Below are 23151 nucleotides of genomic sequence, written 5' to 3'. Positions count from 1 at the left end.
TTAGTAAGTGCCTCAGGGCAGATCTGACCTTGGGACTTCCTGAATTCAGAACCAGCACTACACTACTTAGACATCTGGTTTGGCTCGGTGACTGGTTCTCTTTCTATTTCTCTTATATACATATGCACACATCTCTGCTATACTTAAGAAACTCTGATGCCCCCCCCCCCCAAAAAAAATCTATATATCTATATATAAATAATTTTTGAGTAAGCAAAGTAGACCATCTTTTCCCTTTTCTATTTTTTTAATCTTTCCTTAATCATTGAATGGTATTGCCTCAGACAAATTGAGATCTGGGAAAAGTCCAAGGGCTCTCACAACATTTGGGTTCATCTCAAATTGTCCTCTCATATGTCTAGCCTTTGGACTTAGATGATTCTGGCAGAGAGAGTGAGACTAGTAACTTTGCACAGTTCTGCCTCACTAAAATCAAGTCAAAACATCATTCTCCTGAAGTCACCAGTTCTCTTTGAGAATGAAGGATGAACAACAATTTCACTAACTTGGTAATTATTCCACATAGGACATAACCACTCAGATTTGTGTCTCTTACTAGTATATATAGTTAATCGTGATCAAGAGAATGTGTTGGTGCTTTGTTGTGCTTTCCTTGTGTAATTGTTTTCTTTACCTTGGGATTTGAGAGAGATTCTGGGAGCTATAGAAATGACTTAGTTATAGCTGCTTCAGCAAGGCTAAGTACTGATGAAAAGTTGTTAATCAGATTTTACCCTCAGGCACATTATCTGAATTGAATAAATGAACTAGATCTGTTTTGGGAAGGATATTCCTGGAGTAAGGGGTTATAGTGTCTGAGTATACATGAATTGGTTGACTTTGAGTGGCAGTTCTATAACTATTAAGCCATAAAGGATCTTAGGTAGATAAAAAGCAAAGACCTTTCAGGTGGAAGTGGTATGTGCTAAAGACAGAAGACTTCATCAAACCAACACCTTTACTATTGGATTTCTGCAAATAGAATTTACTTTTTAGTCTTTGAGTGAGGGGATTTATTCTTCTTTATTACTCCCACAACTGGATCCAACATTTTAATTAATAAATGAGTATAAAGTGACCTAGCCCCCATAAATAGTTAGCCTAAGTCTTCATATAAGACTTGACAGCACATATGCAACCTCATTCTATCCATCCATCCATCCACCCATTCATCCATTCATCTATCCATCCATCTCATCTTTCCATTATCTGCTGCCATCTGTCCTGTGTCCTGCCCTTTTATTTCTGCCAATTTCCATCTCTTGCTGTAGACAGAGTAAACATATCATTAGTATGATTAATTTATTGACTTAGAGAGAAAGAACATTAAAGAATGACTAAGGATTTGTGCTTGGAACAGATTATCGTAAAATTAATGTCATTGGTTTGTAGAAAGCTCAACCAATGAATATTTATTAACAATCTGTTAACATCATAGTAGTTCTCTGAGGAAATAAGGATAGAAAATGAAGTCTCACACATTCTATTGAAAGAGAAAAACATGCATATATAAGCATATAAAAAGAACAACAACAACGGGGTAGTTAAGGAGAAAGGGCCTTGCTGAAGGCATGTGGAAGGTCTTACTTGAGCTACATCTTGAAGTAAGTAAAGTTATCTGTGAGGAGGTGTAAAGAAGAAATACATTCCAGATGAGTTACCCAGGTAGCATAAAGACAAATGGAAATGTGGAATGCCACATGAGGGCAACAGAGAAAATAGTTGGACTAGACCTAAGCTTTTTAAATTGTGGTTCTCAATCCCACAAGAGATTGGGTAACTGAATTTGGGACTTACAAATAATTTGGCAACAGTAAAAGGTATCAAATATTCTGCCAAGATTAAATTTTTTATGTAAAACTAAACAAGGGCATCCATCTCATTAGTATACAAGTTTACTTTAATCTTTAATAAATGGTAAAATTATATGTATAGCAAAGAGTTGTTTTAAATACATCATCATTTTTTGTTAACAGTAACTATCTGAGTTTTTTTTTAATACTTAGAGCCATGTACAAATTTCTCAGGCAAAAGGAGTCTCAAGTGAAAAAAAAATTTAAGAAGCCTTGGACTAGATAATGGATTGTGAGGAGTAATATGGAAGAGGTCTGAAAAGATAGTCTGGTGTTATGTTAAAAGCCAAGTATAATTTATCTTAGAGCATTGAAGAGGGCCTGGAGTTTTGTTAAATAGGGGAGTCATCTTATCAGATCTGCATTTAAGGACAACAAATGTATAACTAATGTTAAAATACAGAATAATAAACTACAGTGCCACGTTATAAACTGCCCAATGTTAAGAAGGTAGAAAGCCACACATTTACTAGCAGAAAGGAATAGAGAAGAAAGAATCAGTTACTGACTGGTTAAATACTGCTATGGACCCCTTGATTTCCAGAGACAGGAAAAAACCAAGGCAATCTCACCCACTCATTTATCATGGATTCCTAAAGACTTAATATCAAAAATTGTTGTAAAAATTATGGGAGACTTTAATGTAGATGAAAGGAGCTAAAAGTTATAAAATGTTCTTCCACATTTTTGTGGATTTTAGTCCAATTAATACAAGTGCTACACAACCTCCTCCTATGGTATTGCTAAGTTATGTGGACAAAGATTGCTGTGACACCTAATTGGTACTTTGACTATCTACCTAACTCTCAACTTTGAGAATGCCTCAATATTAACCATCACTTGGTGGAGAGGGGTTCCTCAAAGCTGTTAAGAGATAAGTACCAAATGAAGTAAGAGAAATGGGATCTTTGGTGCAGGCTGGGTTAATTAGATTTGGAAAGGAGGAATAGTCTTCCTCTGAGGAAAAGAAAAGGAAAAGGGAGTCAAATGAAATGATGTTTTGAGGTGGTGAGAAGGATGTACAAATGATTTGTGTTAGAGTGGGGAGAAGATAAGGGGACTTGTAATGGAATGCCTCAATATTTTAAGTAGAAGAGAGGTCTTTACTCCTATGTATTTGCAGAAACTTTGTATGATGTAGAGCAAAACATATGGAATCTATTATACCTGTACTCCATAATCTGTTCTGGCTTCCTATTTGCTTCCGAGAGTAATTTAAAGTGTTGACTTTAATCTATAAAGACCTGTATGACTTGGGACCCAGTTAACTTAGAGATTACTTTTCTCCTTCCTCAGAATTGCTATGATTAAAATCAGCTGGAGAATTCTGTTAATAGTCCCCAGACTTGGATCCTAGAGAATCATAGATGGGATGTTTTCCAGGAAATTTCCTGATCTCCTCATGTGTTTAGTAAGGTCCTTGTTAGCTGACCTTGTAGACATCATACAAATTTTGTCTTTGGGTCTGACAATTCCCACTAGGGAGTCTTCCAGGTTTTAATTTAATAGGAATTTGAATTCATTGTTCAATTAATAATTTTCATATGGAACAAAACTGCTCAGGGCAATGAATTCATTATAGTGAAAGCTAATAAAGCAAATACAACTTATATTAAATTATATCATAATTTAAAATAAAATAATTATTTGCTCATAATTTTTCATTGAAAAATCTTAAACATTTATCATTTATCAACATTTATTCTATTGTTGAGCAGAACCTGAAAGTCAAAACTCCCAGTTATTTGCTTTATGCATTGTTGTCTAATTCTTAAGTACAGAGCAAATCAAATAGGGTTTGAGGGGTTTGTATGGTACGGAAATGGGGGAGAGGCAAATCTATTAGAGAAGGGATGGAAAAGTGAGGAGTTAGGAATGGACCAGAGAGAGAAATAAGCATGGATGGCCTTGGAAATAAATTAACAAATTAGAAAGGGAAAGAGGACTACATAATGTTGCACTTATAGCAGTAAGAAGTAACAGTTGAGAGCAAGGTGGAGCCCAGATGGCACAGTAAAGGCAGGAACTCCAGTGCTTTCCCCTAAACTGCTCCAAATTCCTTTAAATAATGACTTTAAACAAATTTTAAAGCATCAGAAAACATAAAAAAGAGTTAGAAGGAGTATATATAGACAGAGGGCACAGGTATGAGTTGATTATGAAGGGATAATATCTTTAAAAATAAAATAAGGAGTGAAAGAGGAATGTATTGGGAGAAAGGGGAAAGGAGAAATGGAGTGATGTAAATGATCTGCCATAAAAGAGACAAGAAAAAGCTTTTTACAATGGAGGGGAAGAAAGGGTGAAGATGAGTGAGCGAACTTTACTCTCATCAGAATTGGCTCAAAGAGAAAATAACATACACGCTCAGTGTCAGTATAGAAATCTATCTTACTTTTCAGTCAAATAGGAAAGGAAGGACTTAAGAAAAGGGAGAAGGGAGAGAGAAGAGAGTATATATTTGGGGAGGAAATGTTCAATAACAAAACACCCTCAGCACACAAAACTACAATGTCATGTGGAGCAGGGCTGCTTCTTAAACTCTCTATTTGTGATTCCTTTTTGCCTAAGAATTTTCCATTCTCCCCCGCCAGGTACAAATCAACCATATACTGATAAAAAATAATAATTTTGTGATCCTCACATTCAGACCTCATATAGGATTGTGACCCATAGTTTAAGAGGCTGGGACTAAGAGGACTTAGACATAGAAAGGACACTATCTATTCATCTATTTTAATTCATTATAGAAATAAGAAAATTAAGGACCTTAAGCATGATGTGACTTGTCATGCACATACTAAATTACATAGTTGGAACTTATATCCAGGTCCTATAACAGGAAGTATATTAATTAAGTACATTAATGAGAATCACCTTAGTAAAGTGTATAAGAGAATCAGTTTTGAAACCAAAAAGACGTTGGCACAATTATGGCTTCTGAAATATTTTGGCTGTGTAGCTCCAGGCAAATGACTTACCTCTTACTGCCCTAAAGAACTTTCTAGCACAAATAGCAGATCTATTGGTAAAAAAAAGTCCCTATCATAAGGAAATCCAGCTTCACTGACCATTTCATTTTTGTATTGTTTTTAAAGTTTCCTCCTTTATAACCCTCTGAGGTAGGTTATAAAACCATTTTTATAAACTAAGCTCCCTGAGGCCAAGGGATATTTAATTTTTGTTAATATATTCTCAAGACAGCACAGAACCAAGGAAATATTAAATATCTAATAAATGTTTGTTGATTGATTCTCATTTTAGAGATTAGGAAACTGATACTTGGAGAAGTTAGGCAACTTGCCGTTGGCTCATAGTAGTACCTTGCTAAATATCAGCCAATTAATGAGTAGTTATTAGACAGATACTGAGGATAAAAGATAGTAAATAGCACAATCCCTACTCTCAAAGAGCTTCCATTCTAATGTGACAAAATAGACATAGATGAACATACACAAAATAACTATAAAAAGGGGATAAATCAATACAAAGTGGTTAAATACAAGATTGCTTTAAGGGGATGGTGCTAACAGTAGAAGAATCCTTAAAGGTGTCATATAGAACATTTTGCTTGAGCTGTGTCCAAGCGAGAGAAGGATTCTTTGAGGTGAAAGTTATGAGGTTCCAGGTATGGGGATAACCAGCACAAAGGCAAAGGGGCAGGATATGGAGTATTGTGAATGATTAAAAAAAAGAAGATCAAAGCTAACAATGAAGTCCATCTACAATGTGTCTAGTAACTTGGTGGACCTATTGACATGGTTCTATTCCCACCATCTCCAGAACCATTAATAATAACCTTAGTATCTTTAGCCCTTCATAATATTTGAGACTCTTAGAGTTGTAATTTATTGTAAATTACTTGTAAATTATTTCATTTAGGGAGTCATTAGACTTTCCTCAGCATTGAGTAACTGGGAAAGATATTTTTCAAATCTAGCACTGAAGCCTTTCTTTCTGGGCTACGAAAGACTTCGAGCTGTTTCCCAGAAATCCATTCTGTTCTGGGATTAACCCTATTAATCTTAACAGAGAGTTCTGCCAACTCTTGACTGTAGATCTCCAAACTAGTCAAGGTTCATTATACAGATCAATAAACCCACATCCTTACTGAGCCCAGAGGCCTCAGAAGTCATGTTTTATCCTTTGCAAAAATATGGAGAACTCTGAAGCATTCTTCAGAAGATGTTGGATGAGTTATAGGGTCAAATCAGGTTCTGGAAGGCAAAATTGTTCACAATTTCTTCAGCCAAACTGAGTATATATGAAAGAGTGGATTTGAAAAAAAGGATTTAGATGTTTCTTCCTTTGGCCAGTGGTCAAGTTCATCAGTAAGGTTACTGAATGGGAATAAATTCATACAAATGCAAATTTAGATAGTCTGTCCAAGGCATTTTGCTTGGCCAAGGCAAAGGGAGTATTGCCTGTTACAATATATTTTAGTTGACATAATGTATTCTACTTTGTAATTGAACTAAACACATTTGGATGAATTAAGGACAATTTACCTGGGTCCTGGAATCGTTTGAAAGTACTGTTTCTATCCTACTCATCATTTAGTTTTTGCTCGGAAGGCAACATAATAAAGTGTCCTCAGATATATTGGAATCATGCTGCAGAAAACTGGCAAGTGGTCTTAGAAAGATCTACATTAGTAGATAGGAGAGGGAAAGAAACTTAAGGAAACTTGAAATATAAAGTAAAGATGCAAACTGAGAACAGAAACTGAGGATGAATGCAAAGATGAATTGTTTCCACAAAGATTGGTGTGTTTAATGAGCAATGTCTTTGGAAACCAGCTTTCTGTTTTAAGGAAATAAATACTATTCTAAAGTACGTTTGGGATCAGTTTCAAATAAAAGATTTTGATACTACAAACTAGAAGAATGAAATTAACATTAAAGGGCATTACTAATTTAATTAAACTTTAATTGCATAACTATTGCATATAGAACCTTGTGCAAGGATCTCTGGACATTATTTTAGATAAGATATTGTACTTACTTATAGTGCTTATAGCCTAAAAGAGAGTTAAGATGGTAATACAGGTAACACATAAAGTAGTACTTGATAAACATGCCACACTAGATGCTTACTACTGAGGGGACTTTAAAAAAAATCACTGTAACTCTTAGAACCTGTTTGCTTATTTGAAAAATGGTTGCGTGTATGTGTGTGTGTGTGTGTATGAAATATGAGGGGAATATTAGGTGATGGCTAATTAGAAAATAGATTACAGAGGGTCTTGAATGGCAAGCAAAGAAATTTTCAGTTTCTCAGAAGAAGAGAAGAAAAAGAAGGAGAAGAAAGAGAAGAAGAAGAAGAAAGAATTAGAAGAAGGAAAAGATCACTCCCCCCCCCAAAAAAAAACCCTTTGATGAAGAAACAATTTAAAAAGAGTTACAGAAGCAGAAAAGGAGACAAAAGAATGTTTAGGAAATTCATAGAACTAGAATGATGTGGTATCTCTGAAGTGAAGAGAGAAGAGAATATCTAGAGGGAAGAATAAATCAATAGTACGGGACCAAAATATTACTGACAATTTGATAAATGCATTTCAGTATAGTGATGCAGTGCAGTATAATCCTGCAAAGGACTGAGGGGAAAGTGAGAACATGAGAAAATAAAGACATTGGGAAGAGATCATTCTTTTCAAAAGTTTAGGAAGCAGAAGAGAAGAAAGATGGGACAATAGCTAAGTGAGGTAGAAAGACTAAAGGCTCTTTATTTTTAGATTGGGGAATGTGGTAGAATTTTCAGCAAATTTGAAAGAATCACTGGAGAAGGAGAAGTTAAGATGCATTTGAAATACAGGATGATTGCTAGAATTAGGTTCTCTGGGGGAAATGTAATCAAGGGTAGAAGGTGAGAGGCTAATTTTAGTTAAACTAGGTTTACTTTTGTTACTAGAGGAAATGATATCTAAATAACCTGAGAAATTTTGAGAAATGGAGTAGAAGGACATTCTGTCAGATGTTCTTAATCTCTACAAAGTAGGAAGCAAAGTCATTTGTTACTAAGTGTTGAGTATGAAAAGTTCAGAACACATTTGATGGGAAAAAAGATAAATATGACTTTCAAATTTGAAATAACAACTATTTGATGATTCTATCTATAGACCAGATCATAGCTGCTGCCAAAAGTATTTATCATTCCTTTAAAGAATATCAAAACAGTCATGTAAGTAAATCATTCCTTGGAAATAGAGACTAGTGCATATATAATGTTAGGGGTCTCATGAGATAATGTATTTAATTTCTATTTTCATTCTATGTGTAGAGATATTATAATAGAGATATAATCACTTTATACCAGAAAATACCAGATAATTCTTAAAGTGGAATAAAAAATACAATTAAAGAAAATCGAAATAGAGTGCATTATTTGGAATCAAATTTAGACTTTGCAAGGTTATATTTGAATGGCAGTTTTCATGGATAAAGTTATTTAGAACTATTAATTTGTGTGCCATAGTGATAAAAGTAATGATGAGGATTTGCTATTTATGCAGAACCAATGGCATGCTGGTTGCTGTAGGAATGCACAAAAGAAGAAAACCCAATCTTCAATTGGCTCAACTGTTGGCTTTTTTGAGCAAGAGATGACTTCATGGCTTTAACTGCTTAGAAATAACAAGGAAAGAATGAACCATCCTTTTTTCTGATCTTATCCACTTATTAAAACATTAAGAATGCAAAAATATTTTCAACTATAGCAGTGGGAGATGGAGAATGATTCACTGTTATTGAATCAACCATTGCCTGCTACCCAAGCAGGATCATAGTAATATAGAACATGTAGTGCTCTTTTCTGGGATATGAGCATTTGAATCAGGCTATTGGCTACTTCAGGGAGGAAGTTCTGCATGTGTTCAGCATATAAAGAGTTTCCTCTTGGAAACTATGGGAACTTTCCCAATGTTGATGTCTTTACTTTGCAGAGGCTCAGGGGAACTGCAGATAAGAACTGGAATAAAAACTGGCTTTTGTTTTGCTTTAGAAAAGTAGGGATTCTCTATTCCTCCCTTCTTTCTTCTTCCTCTTTTCCCCCTTTTAGTTCCACAATGATTCCTTTTACCTTTCCTTCTCTGTTGCTGATAACTTTATAATACCATGAGATGACATAGTATTACTGAAGTATGAAAGAATCATGAATATTAAATAAAAATACTAAAATGAAGATTGAAATTACAATACTTGTTTTGAATATTGAAAAGTCGTCCCACATGGATCTCAGTGCTTTAACTCAGACGCTGACATTACTTAGTCCCACAGCTGACACTTAAGATTAAGGAGGTTATTGGTCTTACATATTATATAGAAGAAGGCAGGTTAAGAAAATTAAAGAAATAATGTATTATGGATTGATGAATGTTGAAGAAATGGCTTGGTGTCAACCTGAAAAGAAAATTCTATAAAAATTCTTGATAAATACTGCTCATTTTGAGGCCTTGATCGGTTAAGTCTGGATGAAGACAGAGAAGTCATGTTCTTTGAATTTGAAGATGACAACATACTAAAGGAGTTTAACAAATGTTAAAATTAAGATTCAAATTATATTGACATGTTGGATTAATGGACTAAATGTCTTATATTTGAGTAAAAAAGCAATCAATAATTGGGGAAAATCTGCTTTAGTTGTTTATGTGAAAAAATGATACCAAGGGTTTTAGTGATCAGAATTATATTATCAGTTAGTAGTAGATATGGCTGCCAAAATGATTACATAATCTTGGGTGACATCACTAGATAGTGTTTAGAAACTAGAAATAGATAGAAAGAAACAGTTGTGTGGTTGCCTATGCTAGTCACTCCCATATGGAAAATTCAGTTCCTTTTGCAGTATTCTAAGAAGATCATTAGGAAGTTAGATTGTGATTGTGAGTATGGTAAATGGATTGGATACCATCTCATGCAAGAACAATGAAAGACAATGGCACTGTTAGGGGAGTAGGTTCTAAAGTAAAGAAGAGATATATAAATGAGCTGTTACAAATGGAAAGGGATATAGTTATTCTGTATAGCTCTGTAGACATAATTAGGAATAATGAGATTTTACAGTTAAATACACTTCTGTTCAATATAAGAAAGACTTCTCTAACAGTGAGAGCTGTTCAATAATTAAATGGGGTTTCTTCAGAAGTCCTATGCTCCTTGTCATTGGAAATATTTTTACTAAAAACTACATTATCTTTATTTAATGTTATTGTGGAATTCATACCTGAATTGCATGAGAGGTAGATGAATTGACTTTAAAGGTCCTTCATATTTCTTTGATTCCTCTATTTTACGAAAAATGAAATGACATGAGAAATGATACAATAGCAAAGAATAAAAAAAATGCCTCAATGTGATAAAATAGATTTAGGTAAAATATATGTGAAATAATAATAAACATCTACATAGCACTTTATCTTATTAATAAGTTCTCTATCAATTTAAGGTTTTCTGTTTTCATTTAATGCCACTATAGTGCGGTATTATCATTTTTAGAAAAAAAAAAAGAAATTGAGTGAGGCTAAGAAAGTTTCAGTTCCTTGAAGGCAAAATTAGGACTGAGCTATTTTTGATGCTAACACTAGCAGCTCTAGCATATCCTCCACTCTATCAGGATACAAAATGGTTAAAAATAATTGCGTATTTGGAAACAGAAGCCTTTTCACAATATTTAATCTATAATTATCTTCCTTAGTTTAAATGAGATAACTGGAGATTTATCTTTCAAATTAAGGAAAGGGCTGATTAAGAAGGGTCAAGGATACTAAAGATGTTTCTGCTCTTCCCTTCCACAAACCTTAGGGAAAAGTTTTGGCTAACCACCAAAATCAAGTTCAAAATCCTGACATAATGTTGTACAAACAAAAATACTTCAGTTTGAAAATTAGAGAAATTGTAGCTTAAGAAAAGCATCTGGTACTCTGGTCAGTTTCAAGATTTGTGTGGCATTATTTAAATGGAGATTACAAGACCATTTTAATTTAAAGGACAATCAACCTATCAGGGCATAGTACAGGCTATTGAGGAATTATGACACAAAACTGAAATTCTGGATTTTAATAAGCATTTCCATTTGGAAGAGAAACACAATACAAAATATTAGTTATCCAAGACAATGAACCAATTAAACTTTTTAAGCAAATATTTGTGTAAATGTTAAACATATATACATATATATGTATATACGTAAATACATAAACATTTATATACACATAACATTTAAGAACTAATAATTGTCTTAACTTTTTTTTGCCTGATTCTTTTTTTTTTCTGTTATTTTATCATGTTAAGAAAGTTTTGATTTTATAAGAAAACCTTACTTTTCTCTTCTGACATATATATGCCTCTATGTATAATAACAATCTGGCATGCAAAAATGCATTTTACTTGCATGAAGCAAAGATGACAGGCAACATATAAAAGATCTAACTTACACAATAGATTTCAGGAGACCATAAATGGCCTACTGGGATGCGAAAAACTAACTGGGATGAATGAGCTAATGCTTTGGATGTTTGGAAATAGCCAAGACAGATTCTGATATCTAGTTGATCAATTCTTTATATTGAAAAATTATATCTTTTCTCTTCATATGACTTTCATTCAGTTTATTTCACTTTGTACTAATAAAAGCCTTCCCATGCTTTTCTGCAACTTTACATTCATTATTTCTGACAATACAGTAGTATTACATGTTATTTATGAATCACAATTTACTTAGTCATTTCTAGATTGATGGACATTTATAATAGCAAAGAGCTAGGAACAAAGTAAAAGATGTTGTTATAAATATTTCTTTCTATCTTTGATCTCCTTGCCTAGCAATGTAATCTCTGGGTCAAAGAATATGGACACTTTATTTACTTTCTTAGTATAATTCCACATCACTTTCTGGAATTCAGTTTAGATGTATATTTTAATTGCATTGAACAACAGATTTAAATGAATGAATTTAATGTATAAGACTTTTCTTAATTTTAAATGGACTCAGTGACAAATGCATGAGGTCCATGGAAGGTACTTAGTATGGCATAGAACTAAAAGCATTTAGATATATGAGGAAAAATTTGGAGAAGTGGGACAAAAGTGGTCGTGGAAAAAAGTGGAAAACGCAAAAGGGGAAGGAGCAACTTATCTCATTCAGTAGTTCTTGCTAGATAGTGTAGGGAGACTTGCTCAAGAAAACAAAAGAGAATACTAATTTTTAATGCAAGGAAATAACGAACAATTCAGTGTTGCTATGAAATCTGTCACTTGTAGATCAGAGTTGAGAAGAGAAGCAAAGGCTAAAGATATGCAAAACATAATGGTATCTTGTAATTGAATTCACTAAATCAATTCTCTCTTCTCTATTGATTTTGTGTAAAATTGTTTCCCATACATGCCAAAGACAAACTAATTGTTAGATTAAAGATATCTAGCGAAAGTGACATAAAAATTTTGAACATAGGCTGAATAAACTTTGGTCTAACTGGATTAGAGAGAAACTCAAGAAAGATATAACAAAAATGAAAACTGGGTTTTCATATTTAAATAAAAATGATAACATTTTCCCTTTCAATTCAGGAATCTGAAAAAATATTAGTATAAATCATTCATAATTGTATATCAGATCTGAAAGCCTAATACATGATATTTAGCTTTCCTTTACATTAAAGTTTTGTTCCCTCATTTCAGAGGGTGAGGGTAGAGAAGGGAATGAGCATGTACAATATTTTATTGACTGAAGGTTAATTTTATCAAGTGATTTCTACCTTAAAATGCTTCTAGTGTAGATATTTTGGTAATACAACATATTATTTTTTAGCATTATAATTTCTTTATTGTAAGAAAGATAATTTTTTAAAAAGTCAATAGCAAAAACTGTTTTAAAGGATGTTTCATCAAAGTGAAACTGATTTTACAATTCTTTTTTAAATTTATTTTCTTATTGTAGCTTTTTATTTACAAGACATACATATGAATAATTTTTCAGCATTGACTCTTGCAAAACCTTCTGTTCCTACTTTTCCCTTCCTTTCCCCCACCCCCTCTCCTAGATGGCAGGTAGATCAATACATGTTAAATATATAACACATTATTTTTGAATCATTAAAAATGAAATTCTTTAGTTTAATTAATTTTTGGAATTTGACAAAATATAGCTGAGAATAGAACTAATTATAGTCTTTTGTAAATTTAATAGTAACTTCACAGCTGAACTACACTATATTTCTCTCAACAATTGCCAATAAATTATTAAAATCCCATAGTTTAAGACTCTACAAACAGTAAGTTCTTATAATCTTCATAATTTAATAACCATTATAATGATATTTTTAAGTTCTGGAAAAATAAAACATCTCAAAAAAGAAAATGGTCATAAATAATATTCAGAAAGTGACTGATATAATTTAAAATGGTGACAACTTTAATAAGTGTTCCAAATGCTTATCAATATAGTAACTCCAATCAGAATTGAGAAAAAAGAACTTTCACAATTAGATTAAAAGAAAGATCTTTTCACCCTCATGTGAGAACACCTCTTATTTTATCTATTATTAAATTTAGGATTTTGAAATGTTATTTAAAATTTAGCATATTGAAATTCATTACATTATAGTATTACATGATCAAGGGAAGAGAGTAAGTTAAGGTTAAAATTAGTCCCTCTGAATAATTATCTTGTTTTTCATTCCTCCCTGTCCTTTTGACTTCATCTTACCAAGATTTTATTTTTCTGTTTTGCTTTTGTATTGCAGCATCTAGAAAAGTGCTTGACACAAAATAGGTGCTTAATAAATGCTAGCTAATTGATTGGTTGATAAAGATAATCTGACTCTCTCATACAATGCTGCATACAGTTCTTCTAGTAAGTAAATGTAAAAGCCTTATTGTTGTATTAAAGTAGGAATAATTAACCCATCTATCTTGATAGTTATTGAGAAAAATGACTTACAAACTAAATGTAGATCAACACCCTTCTAATATTATCATCAAATAAACAAAAAAATAATCCCTAGGTTCATTAAGAATTATAGAAACACAATAATTATTGCTGAACATTGTAGGATTCAGTATGCTAAGAGTGATAAATTAGTAGCAACACAAAATTTATAGGGTTTTTTAATGACCTCCGAATAATTAACATATTACAGGGGATGATTTAGATAAAAAAATTTTTAATAGAAGAAAGTTTGATAGACTGAAGAGAATACTATATCTAAACTCTTTTGGCCTTCTCTTTTTAAGGCTGTTTTGATACTATTGATATTTTTTAAATAAATAATATTGATTTGATGAATTGATTAAGTGATAGTGTCTTTACTTTTGTCTTTTAACTTTTTTTTTTGGAGGGGTGGGGGAGAAAGGAAAAGGAGGAAGTGCTTATATTATTTGAATAGGTTGAGCTGGAATTTCACACTGTGAATTTCATACACACTTTCCACACTGTGTCTTCTCATTATTAGCTTTTATTCTAAGTTGATATGTTTTTTTTTTTTTTTTTACTTTTGCTCTATTCCTTTAATGATTAGTGGGCTGATTCTGAACTGACTGCCTCTATCCCTTTATTCCTTAAATGTGTTAACAGAAAATTTTCCACAAGTGACTACCATATCCTTGACTTTGTAACTCTTTTTTTTTTTTGAGGGGTGCTCATGACATACAGAAATACAGCTTCTGAGTAGTCTATAAGCTCTGGTCACTTTCACAACTTCATCTCAAATCATATTTTTTCAATATAGTTTTTGCCATGATTAATTATTTTTGCCTTTGCTTAGAAGTTATATATAAGCTTTTAAAGGTATTTATCTACTGATATGTTTTTTGAGATTTTTATAAAATTTATACTAAAATTGCATCAAACTACTCAGTCACAAATAATAAAAATAGCACAATCCACCCCATCATGTTATATAACTGTAAATCATAAAACATCATAATGCTATAATCTTAGAAGAATCAAAATTATAAGTCACCTCAAAGATAATAGAACAATATGTGACAGGGCTATTATGGCAGCATTTTACTATGATTAAAACACAAGATATGGCAAAAAGACATAACTAATGACATGTGACAAAAAGAGGAGTCAAGCTGATCTCTTATGATGGACAAATGGATGGCCCAAATAATACAATAGTTTTCCTTCAATTTTGCAGAACACAAGGAAAGTCTTCAATACTATAAGAAAAATCTTTAAAGGTAAAGACAAGAACTACACAATGCAGGGTTTATTATTTGCATGGCTGGAGAGTTTTATCTATATTTCTGTAGTCATGAAGTCATCAAAGAGATAAGTTAGTGGATAGTAGCAATGCTTTATGTATTTTTTCCTTTTTGATTCATGTCATACTTCAAAAACACTAAGACTAGGCAAATGCATGCTTTTTTATTATACTTGACCAAATAATGACCTAATGTTAGGATCACAATTGACTTCCTCCCAACTTTTTGTAATATTTGTTTCATTGACTTATTGTTTATAATTCAGGAACAAGATGAAAGAATGATACCATAGAAATTGTATTGGGATCTGAACATTTAGGTATTTGAGTTCAAATCTAGACTCTGCCACTTCAACCTATGTAAACTTGTCTAAGACATTTATTTTCCTTATCTGTGAAATGAGTTGAGGCAGGGAGATCTTAATAATTATTAAGCTTTGTTCTAGTTCTAAATTTATGGTTTTAAGAGAAAGGAACAAGAGGATAAGAGGAAAGAATGGGAGAAGAGTTTGAGAGGATTACAGATAGAGAGATAAAAGTATACACAATTTCATTTTTCTTTGTTTTTGTTTTGTTTTATTTTTGCTAAGTCAATTGGGCTTAAGTGACTTGCCCAGAGTCACACAACTAGGGAGTGTTAAGTGTTTGAGGTCAGATTTGAACTCAGGTCCTCCTGATTTCAGGAATGGGACTCTATCCACTACACCCCCTAGCTGCCTCCTCAATTTCATTTTCCTATGTTAAAGATAGTCAAAAGATAGTCAAAGTTACATAGTTCTGTCCTAGATTTCTTCCTGAAAATATTAAAAAAATTTCACTTCACATTAATACTACTAGAGTTTGTATGTTCTTATATTGAACTTTAGTCCATTTTCCCATCTGTTTATCTTCATTAAAAATTTCCTAACATTATTTCAATTTACTTGCCTGCATTTACTTGTTCTGCTATTTGGGAAACAATAATAATCTCTATTCCCCCTACAAAGTTTTTAATGTCTGAGTTATAATTCAAGCTAGCACCCAAATCCTAATTTTTTTTTTTAGAGTTTAACAGAATGAAGATTTTTAAAATATTTAAAGCATATGTAAGGTGTGATTTTTCAGATTATGTCATTGTTTCTTCTAACTTCCAGTACTTTCTGGATCCTTCTCTTCATTGCATCTGTCTAGTGTGTATGTATGTATCTATGTATCTATATATATGTGTATGTATATCTATTACAAATATATATGTATATATACATATACACTATAATATATATGTATATATTATATAATAATACAAATTTATAGTAACAACTCCAGAAACAGTTAGATGGCACATTAGTTGCAGTGCTGTATTTAGAGTTGGGAAGTGCTGATTCTGAATCTTGTCTACCTATGTGACTGTTAGCATATCAATTAACATTTTCAACATCAATTTTCTCCTCTCTAAAAACAGGATTAAAAACGTCACCTACCTCACTGGGCTTTTGAAGATTAAATAATACAATATGTTAAAGTGTTGTGCATTATATAAATGTTAGTTATTATTATAATTATTCATCAACTGAGCCCTCACTCTTCCTTATTACCCTATCATACTCTCTAGAGTTGCTGTTCTAATCTTGTTCTCTATACTCCAGACTAAGCTACCCCTCTCTCCAACTTCTGTAGGAGAGGTTTTCCACTCCTTTTTTTAAAGGAGAAAACATAATCTTCCTAAGCCATAGGTGTTACCTTGTCACTCCTTTGCTCAAAAAATAAACAACCCCCAAAAGCAAACCAAAACCTGAAATTTAGTTCAAATTTATCCTTCAAAACATTTCATATTATTTTACTTCATAAATTCTACAATCTGATCAAATTGGTCTATCCCCACCTCTGATAATTCTTAGTTTCTTGTAAGGTTCAGTTCTGATGCCACCTCCTCTATAAAGGAACTTCTGATTTTCCTAGTTCTTAGCTTTTGAGAGCTACTGTTAAATTTTAGTGTGATAAAGTCTTTAAAAATGAATATTGAAAATGATCTTTATATGTATTTGGAAAAACAAAAGACTATTGAAAAAATAAATAAAAAAGAATATATACTTAAGTTAGTTATGAGTTAAGGTTTTGGTTATTTAAAAGAATGTCTTCCCAATTTACATATAACATGATCATGAGGAATTCTGAGAAGAGAGAAATAAAAATAAGCTAAGAAAATATAAATAAATAAATAAATTTTGAGTGTGTTTACTTAGAAATCAGCAACCACTATAAATCAGAATTAAATTGCTTTCATGGTAATTTTGACTTAAGAAAGCATACATGAGCTGAAATTTAAAATTTTGTTTCCTTGCTGTTTTTTTTTCTTCTTTTCTGGAGATACTAATTGTCAAACATTTACCAGCCCATTCCTGAATCATGCTATAAAACTTGTTTGGGCTGAAAAAGACTTAAGTAGAAGGCACATCATTCTGAAGGCCTGATGATTGCAGACTAATAAGTGTAATAATAACTGGCATTTATGTTATACTTTAACATCTGTAAAATGCTTTTATATCAATTCTCTCATCAGTACCTCTCAATATCATGCTCTTACCCATTTGTGAGTTTGGGAACTATGTTGTTTTCATCTTTCTTTGCATATTCATTGCTTAGCATAGTACACAGTAAGTTGTTAATAGATGCTTACTGAACTTGAAAACTAATGCTATGAAAAGAAATTAAATCACATTAGTGTTGTGTAATTAGATTCTATTTTATAATTTGGGGATAAAATAAACAATGCTCTGTTTTTAGATAATGGGAAAATTGGCTTTACCTGTTCATATTGTCTTGTTTTTCTCATGGTTGTGAGAGTGGAAAAATTGCCAAGAGATTAGGCAGGAATGTGAATAAAATACCCAAATGTCCCAGCAGTAATTAGGAGGCCTCCTGGTTTACTAAGAGTAAGTCTGGGGTTGTGGAACAGGCAAATGAGTTCAATACAGAACACTCAGATGGACATAATTCTGAATCAGTAGGGAATGTTCTGGACAAGAAAGATACCATTTTCCTTTGGGGGCCATAATGAGTAAACTACACATGGGGTATTGGCTCCCAGCCCATAAGTAAAAAATGTTGGCCATGGTTTCAGTCAGGAAAAAATTTAGAGAATCAAGATAGATGAACAAGTTGAGGACTATCGCATTAGGTTATGTAAAATTCTTTTCACCATATTTCTAATAACTTCCCACCATATAACATTCCAATTTACTTATGCCATACAATAGTTCTAATTTATATTTACTTTGCTTTAACACTGGTATGATCTAGTTCCTTGTGTAAAAGAGGGAAATGCATGAAATTCAAACAACAAGTCACTATGATAAAGAAAAAGGGAGAGGAAAGAGACAACTCGGAATTCAGAGAGCCACAGAAGGTCTCAGTGTTTGAGTTGGGATTTCCAGATCAGTAGGGTTTAGAAAGTAGTGAAGAGAAAAAGTACATGCAAAAATAAAGTCTCCCCTGGATCATTTATAAGGAGGATCTGGCAGTCTAGAAAAGTGAGTACACATCAGCAAATCTCAAAGCCAAGAGACAGAACCTTCACAACCTAAAACCTCATGAGCTACATTTATCACCAGTTAGGTCCTTTATGGGCCAAATGCAATGAAGTTTTAGTATTGAAGTACCTATAATAAATGCTAGAACATAGGTTCTTGTCAAAGATAATATTAATAAAACTCTGATGTATTATTGTTCTTATGGTAAAAGAGAGTGCTTTAACATTTTTAAATTGAAATATTTCCCCCAATTCCCATAGCAGCCACAGAATAAATGTTCATGTAGCCTAAGACAGACACTTAGGGAAAGTGTCTAATAGGCAACCATGAGTCTACTGTTTAGGTAATCAATACATAACCTCTTTGGATTTCTCCACAGACATCCCCAGTAGTTATATATGTCACTTCTATGTTTCGCTGCTATATGAAACAAATAGATGTCCTGGCTGATGTCCATGTCTGTCTTAGATCTTAAACAAATTTGACCACTGATCCTGAGAACTCCTTTGCTATATCGAGAAAGAGAAAAGATGTGTCCTTAGCTACTTTCTTTACTCTCTTCTTTTTCTTTCTTCCCCTCTTCTCAGACAGTTGATTAAAGAGTGAAAGGGAAGTCAACATTTATTAATCTCAGAGATGAACTACTTCAGGGCTATCCATAGAATCTAAATATGTACAAGTTTTAATTAACTGCTTTAATATCACTCAATTGTATCTTCCCTAACCTACCTCCCAAATCATATCTACCCTCTAATATCCAATTGGTTGTCAGGCACCAAAATTAAGGTATTACTGAGAGAGACAGTATAGCAAGGATATGTATAACTAAATATAACTCTATCTGTTTCCAAAAGGCAAATCAGTGATTACTAGATTACTTATTTCTCAGTATTATTTTACCATAAGTCTATTTTTCTTTTTTCAATCTTTAAAAAGATTGCACATAATAATTAAATAATTAAATGGTTTCACAGAATGAATACAAACTACAATATTTTTTGTGATAGATTTTTCATTAATTTTATTAGAGCAGAATCCTAGACATTTAACCATTTCTAAGTCATAATACTTAGGTCAAACTGGTAACAAAACTCAGGGTTTCAAAAAAAGATTTAGATTTTGTTAATTTAGACTTGGGAAGATAACATACATTTCATAGCTTATTAAATTCACAGAGATTAACTTTGCCTTATCTTTGGGAAATGGGACAAAATAAGTGTATAGGTTTCCCAACTTTAATATGATGAGTTTCTAAAATTGCAGAGTCAAGAAATGTCTCCTTCCTCTCCCTGCCTTTTTTGTTTCTTTTTTAAACTCTGATAGATGGATTAAATTTTTTCTATGAAGTTTCTATTTAAAGAATTTTCCTTGAAGATCACAAAGTATTTAAATAATCATCCACTAATCCCATATTGTAACAGAATATTCTAAAGCAGAAAAGGTAGCTGATGAACATAGGTTTCCTATTTTTCCCGGATGACTATGCATTATGCATGCTGCTGTAGTCTATATACCAATTAAACTAACTGACATAGTCTTCCTTATATATGATTTTTCAGCCTGTTCACAGAGAATACTGCTGGAATACTCTCCCCTCACCTCTAGCTATTAAAATCTTTAGCTTGTGAAGGGTTCAGGTACAACCAAAGCCTTTCCTGAGACTTCTTATTTGTAAGTAGTGTCTCTCCATGAGATTATTTTGTATTTATTTTTCATAACTCATATATGCTTTCCCTGTGTACGTCCTCCATAGAAAGTGAACTCCTTTAAGGTTGACACTAATTTATTTTTGTTATTTTATTATTAGTACCTGGTACAAGACCTGGCACATAATGAGTTCTCAATAAATACATGCACTTATATAGTCATTACTGAATTACCTCCACCACAAGTAACTGAACATTCAGAACGGATGATGGCCCAAGTATAGTTGTGCTTTGACCCAGGCTTCCTCTCATTTTCCAATTTAGGGATAGAATATTCCCAGCTAATTCCTGGGTTCCGACCTTGAAACAGAAGCTAAAACAGCAGCAGTAACAAGAAAACAAAGAAAGAAAGAAGTAAATTAATTCAGATAAATTAAACATATGCCACATAATTTAAAAACAAAATAGAAAAAAATACCCTCCAAGATGACATTGCTTAGGATAAATAAAAATAATATTCTCCCAATCAAAACAGTATTAGTTACCTAAACAAGAATTCTTAACTCTTCAAACTAAACATGCCAATTTTAGTAAAGAACACATTCATTCTATGATTTTTATCATTTAGGGTGTGTCATCCTATCATCATATTCCCCCAAAAAAGAAAAAAAAAACTTAATAAACCAAAGCATCTTTAATATAGTTATTTCTCCATTTCCTTTAGCTTTCCTTTCCTGCCTCATTAGGACTTTATTCAAAATCTTACACCTGCAGTAATAGGCAAATATGACTGAATTGTCTCTTTCTCCTGAGATGTCCAATGACTCCGACTAACTAGATATTCACAAACAAAAATGAGATAAAAACAGAAAGTCTAAGGAGAGGAAAGCAAATGCAGGAATGATGTGCCTTATATAGTCATGATTAGAACTTGTGTTTATTCCTGGAGAAGAGAGGAGATAATTTTATAACATTTAAACTGAATATACATAGGTAGTCTCTACCCATATTTCCTTAGCCTTTAAATTTTATAGCCTTCTTGAAATGAATATTCCACAGATTCTTATCCAGAAAAGTCTGGCTTACTGGAAGCTTCCTCAGAATCTAGCATTCAATTTCCTGCTTTTGGAACTCTTTCTATTATGTTTCATATGACTTGAATGCTGTTTCATATGACCACCTCCATCTTCCTTCCTAATATGCCACATTTTTTTCTTTCTTGAAAGTGCTGTTCAAGGTCTACTACCTCCAAGAGACTTTACTTTTATCACATTATCCATCCTCTATCCTGCCAGGATAATTCCTGCTTCCTTGATTTCCTCAATGTACTTTTGAAATAACTCATTTCATTTACATATTTATGTTGCCTGTATCCTTATTTGCTCATCTCTCATACTAGATTGGGGGAATTTATACCTTGTTAGAAAAAAAGAAAATTATTTAGTAGAATGAAAGATCAATTGATTTTTTTCTTGTGCAGCATGACAAATATGGAAATACGTTTAGTAGAATTTCACATGTTTAACCCATAATGGATTGTTTGCTGTCTTGAGGAGGATGGGGGAGGAAGGGGGAAAATTTGGTACACAAATTTTTGCAAAGATGAATATTGAAAACTATCTTTGCATGTATTGGAAAATTAAATACCATTCAAAAACCAAACCAAACAAAACAAAACAAAACAAAACAAAAGAGAGACAAACAACCCTAAATGCTAGGCAGGTAAAAGCTTCAGAGAAATCTAAACTTTATAGTTGATGATTTTTGAGAGTTTATGTATAGAAGATTAATGCATTGAGGTGAAGGTAAAAGAAGAAGGAAACAAAATTAATGTAACCTTTGGAACATACTATAGATTGCCTGGCCAGGTTAAGGCTTTCCAAATATAGAGTATCAACGAATACAGAGGTAAGAAAAAGGAGTAAGTGGGGACTTCTCAGGCTATCTGGACATCTGTTTCAAGTCTCACTCTATCAAGGCAAAACATCTGATTAATTCTTGAATTACCTTGTTGACAATTTCATCTCTCAGAAGAGAGAAAGCAAAAAGGGGAAAATGATATTCTCAATGTACTAAGAAAGAAAAGCTGGTTGATTATGTGAAAATGGCAGCATGACTATGTATCAGGGAATTAGTTCATGTAAAGGAAGGAAACATTTGAGTATGATTTCAAGCAGATTTTAAAAAGTCCAGATGTGGGCTAGATTGATGCCAAAGACATATACTTCAGAAGAGACTATAGGTCAAGAGGAATGGGAAAGTTTTGAATATTTCAATTCAGTGTAAAAATACCCCACAAATTATCCTAATGAGAGAAAAAATAGGCAAAAAATAAACTCAACTTTGAGTTTAAAAGAATGAAAAGAAAGGTAAGAGGAAGGTAATATAACCAAGGACAAACATAAATGAATAGTATAAATCTGTGAAAATAGAGTTAGGAAGATTAACAGAAAATAAAATGTGGCTCATGAAAAGTACTGAATACAACTAATACAATAACTTTTAAAATCATATTTGGAGCAATAAGTTGAATAAGGAAAGGGGGAAAGCCCATTACTTAGAATCCCAAGATGATTGAAACTTATTTTTGAAAAAGTAATCAGTCTGTACCTAAAATAAACATTCCCTCTACACTATACCTGACAAGTGGGTCACCTACTTTTCCTTTCTAGTACCAAAAAAAAAATCTATTATTTTGCAATGTTTTTGTGACTTTTAAAAAAAAAGGTTATCAACATTTGCCACTTTGCTTTTGGTTAGCTTTAATTATTAAAAAATTTTCATTATATCAGTCTTAAATTAACCTCTTGACAAAAATGCCAAATTCTTTTCATAGGGACAAAAAGAATAATTCTAATCCCTCTTTCATGAATGTAAGAAGAAAGTTATTATATTCTTTTTAGTTTTCTCAAAGCTATATATGTCTTATTACCCTAAAC

The 23151-nt window shown here is 32.4% G+C and overlaps 1 protein-coding gene across 1 annotated transcript in view; it reads right to left on the bottom strand.

Moving 5' to 3' along the window:
* Nucleotides 1–23151, bottom strand: part of ADAMTS16 (ADAM metallopeptidase with thrombospondin type 1 motif 16) — a 215537-nt gene that overhangs the window by 79135 nt on the left and 113251 nt on the right. Inside the window, exon 17 of the mRNA XM_051973434.1 lies at nt 20447–20585. Coding sequence (XP_051829394.1) covers nt 20447–20585 — 139 coding nt within the window. The remainder of the gene's footprint in view (nt 1–20446; nt 20586–23151) is intronic.

The sequence above is a fragment of the Antechinus flavipes genome, chromosome 1 (genome assembly GCF_016432865.1).
Source record: "Antechinus flavipes isolate AdamAnt ecotype Samford, QLD, Australia chromosome 1, AdamAnt_v2, whole genome shotgun sequence".
Classification (NCBI taxonomy): domain Eukaryota; kingdom Metazoa; phylum Chordata; class Mammalia; order Dasyuromorphia; family Dasyuridae; genus Antechinus; species Antechinus flavipes.
The sequence above is the reverse complement of the archived record's forward strand: the minus strand, read 5'-3'. Positions and strand labels throughout refer to the sequence as shown.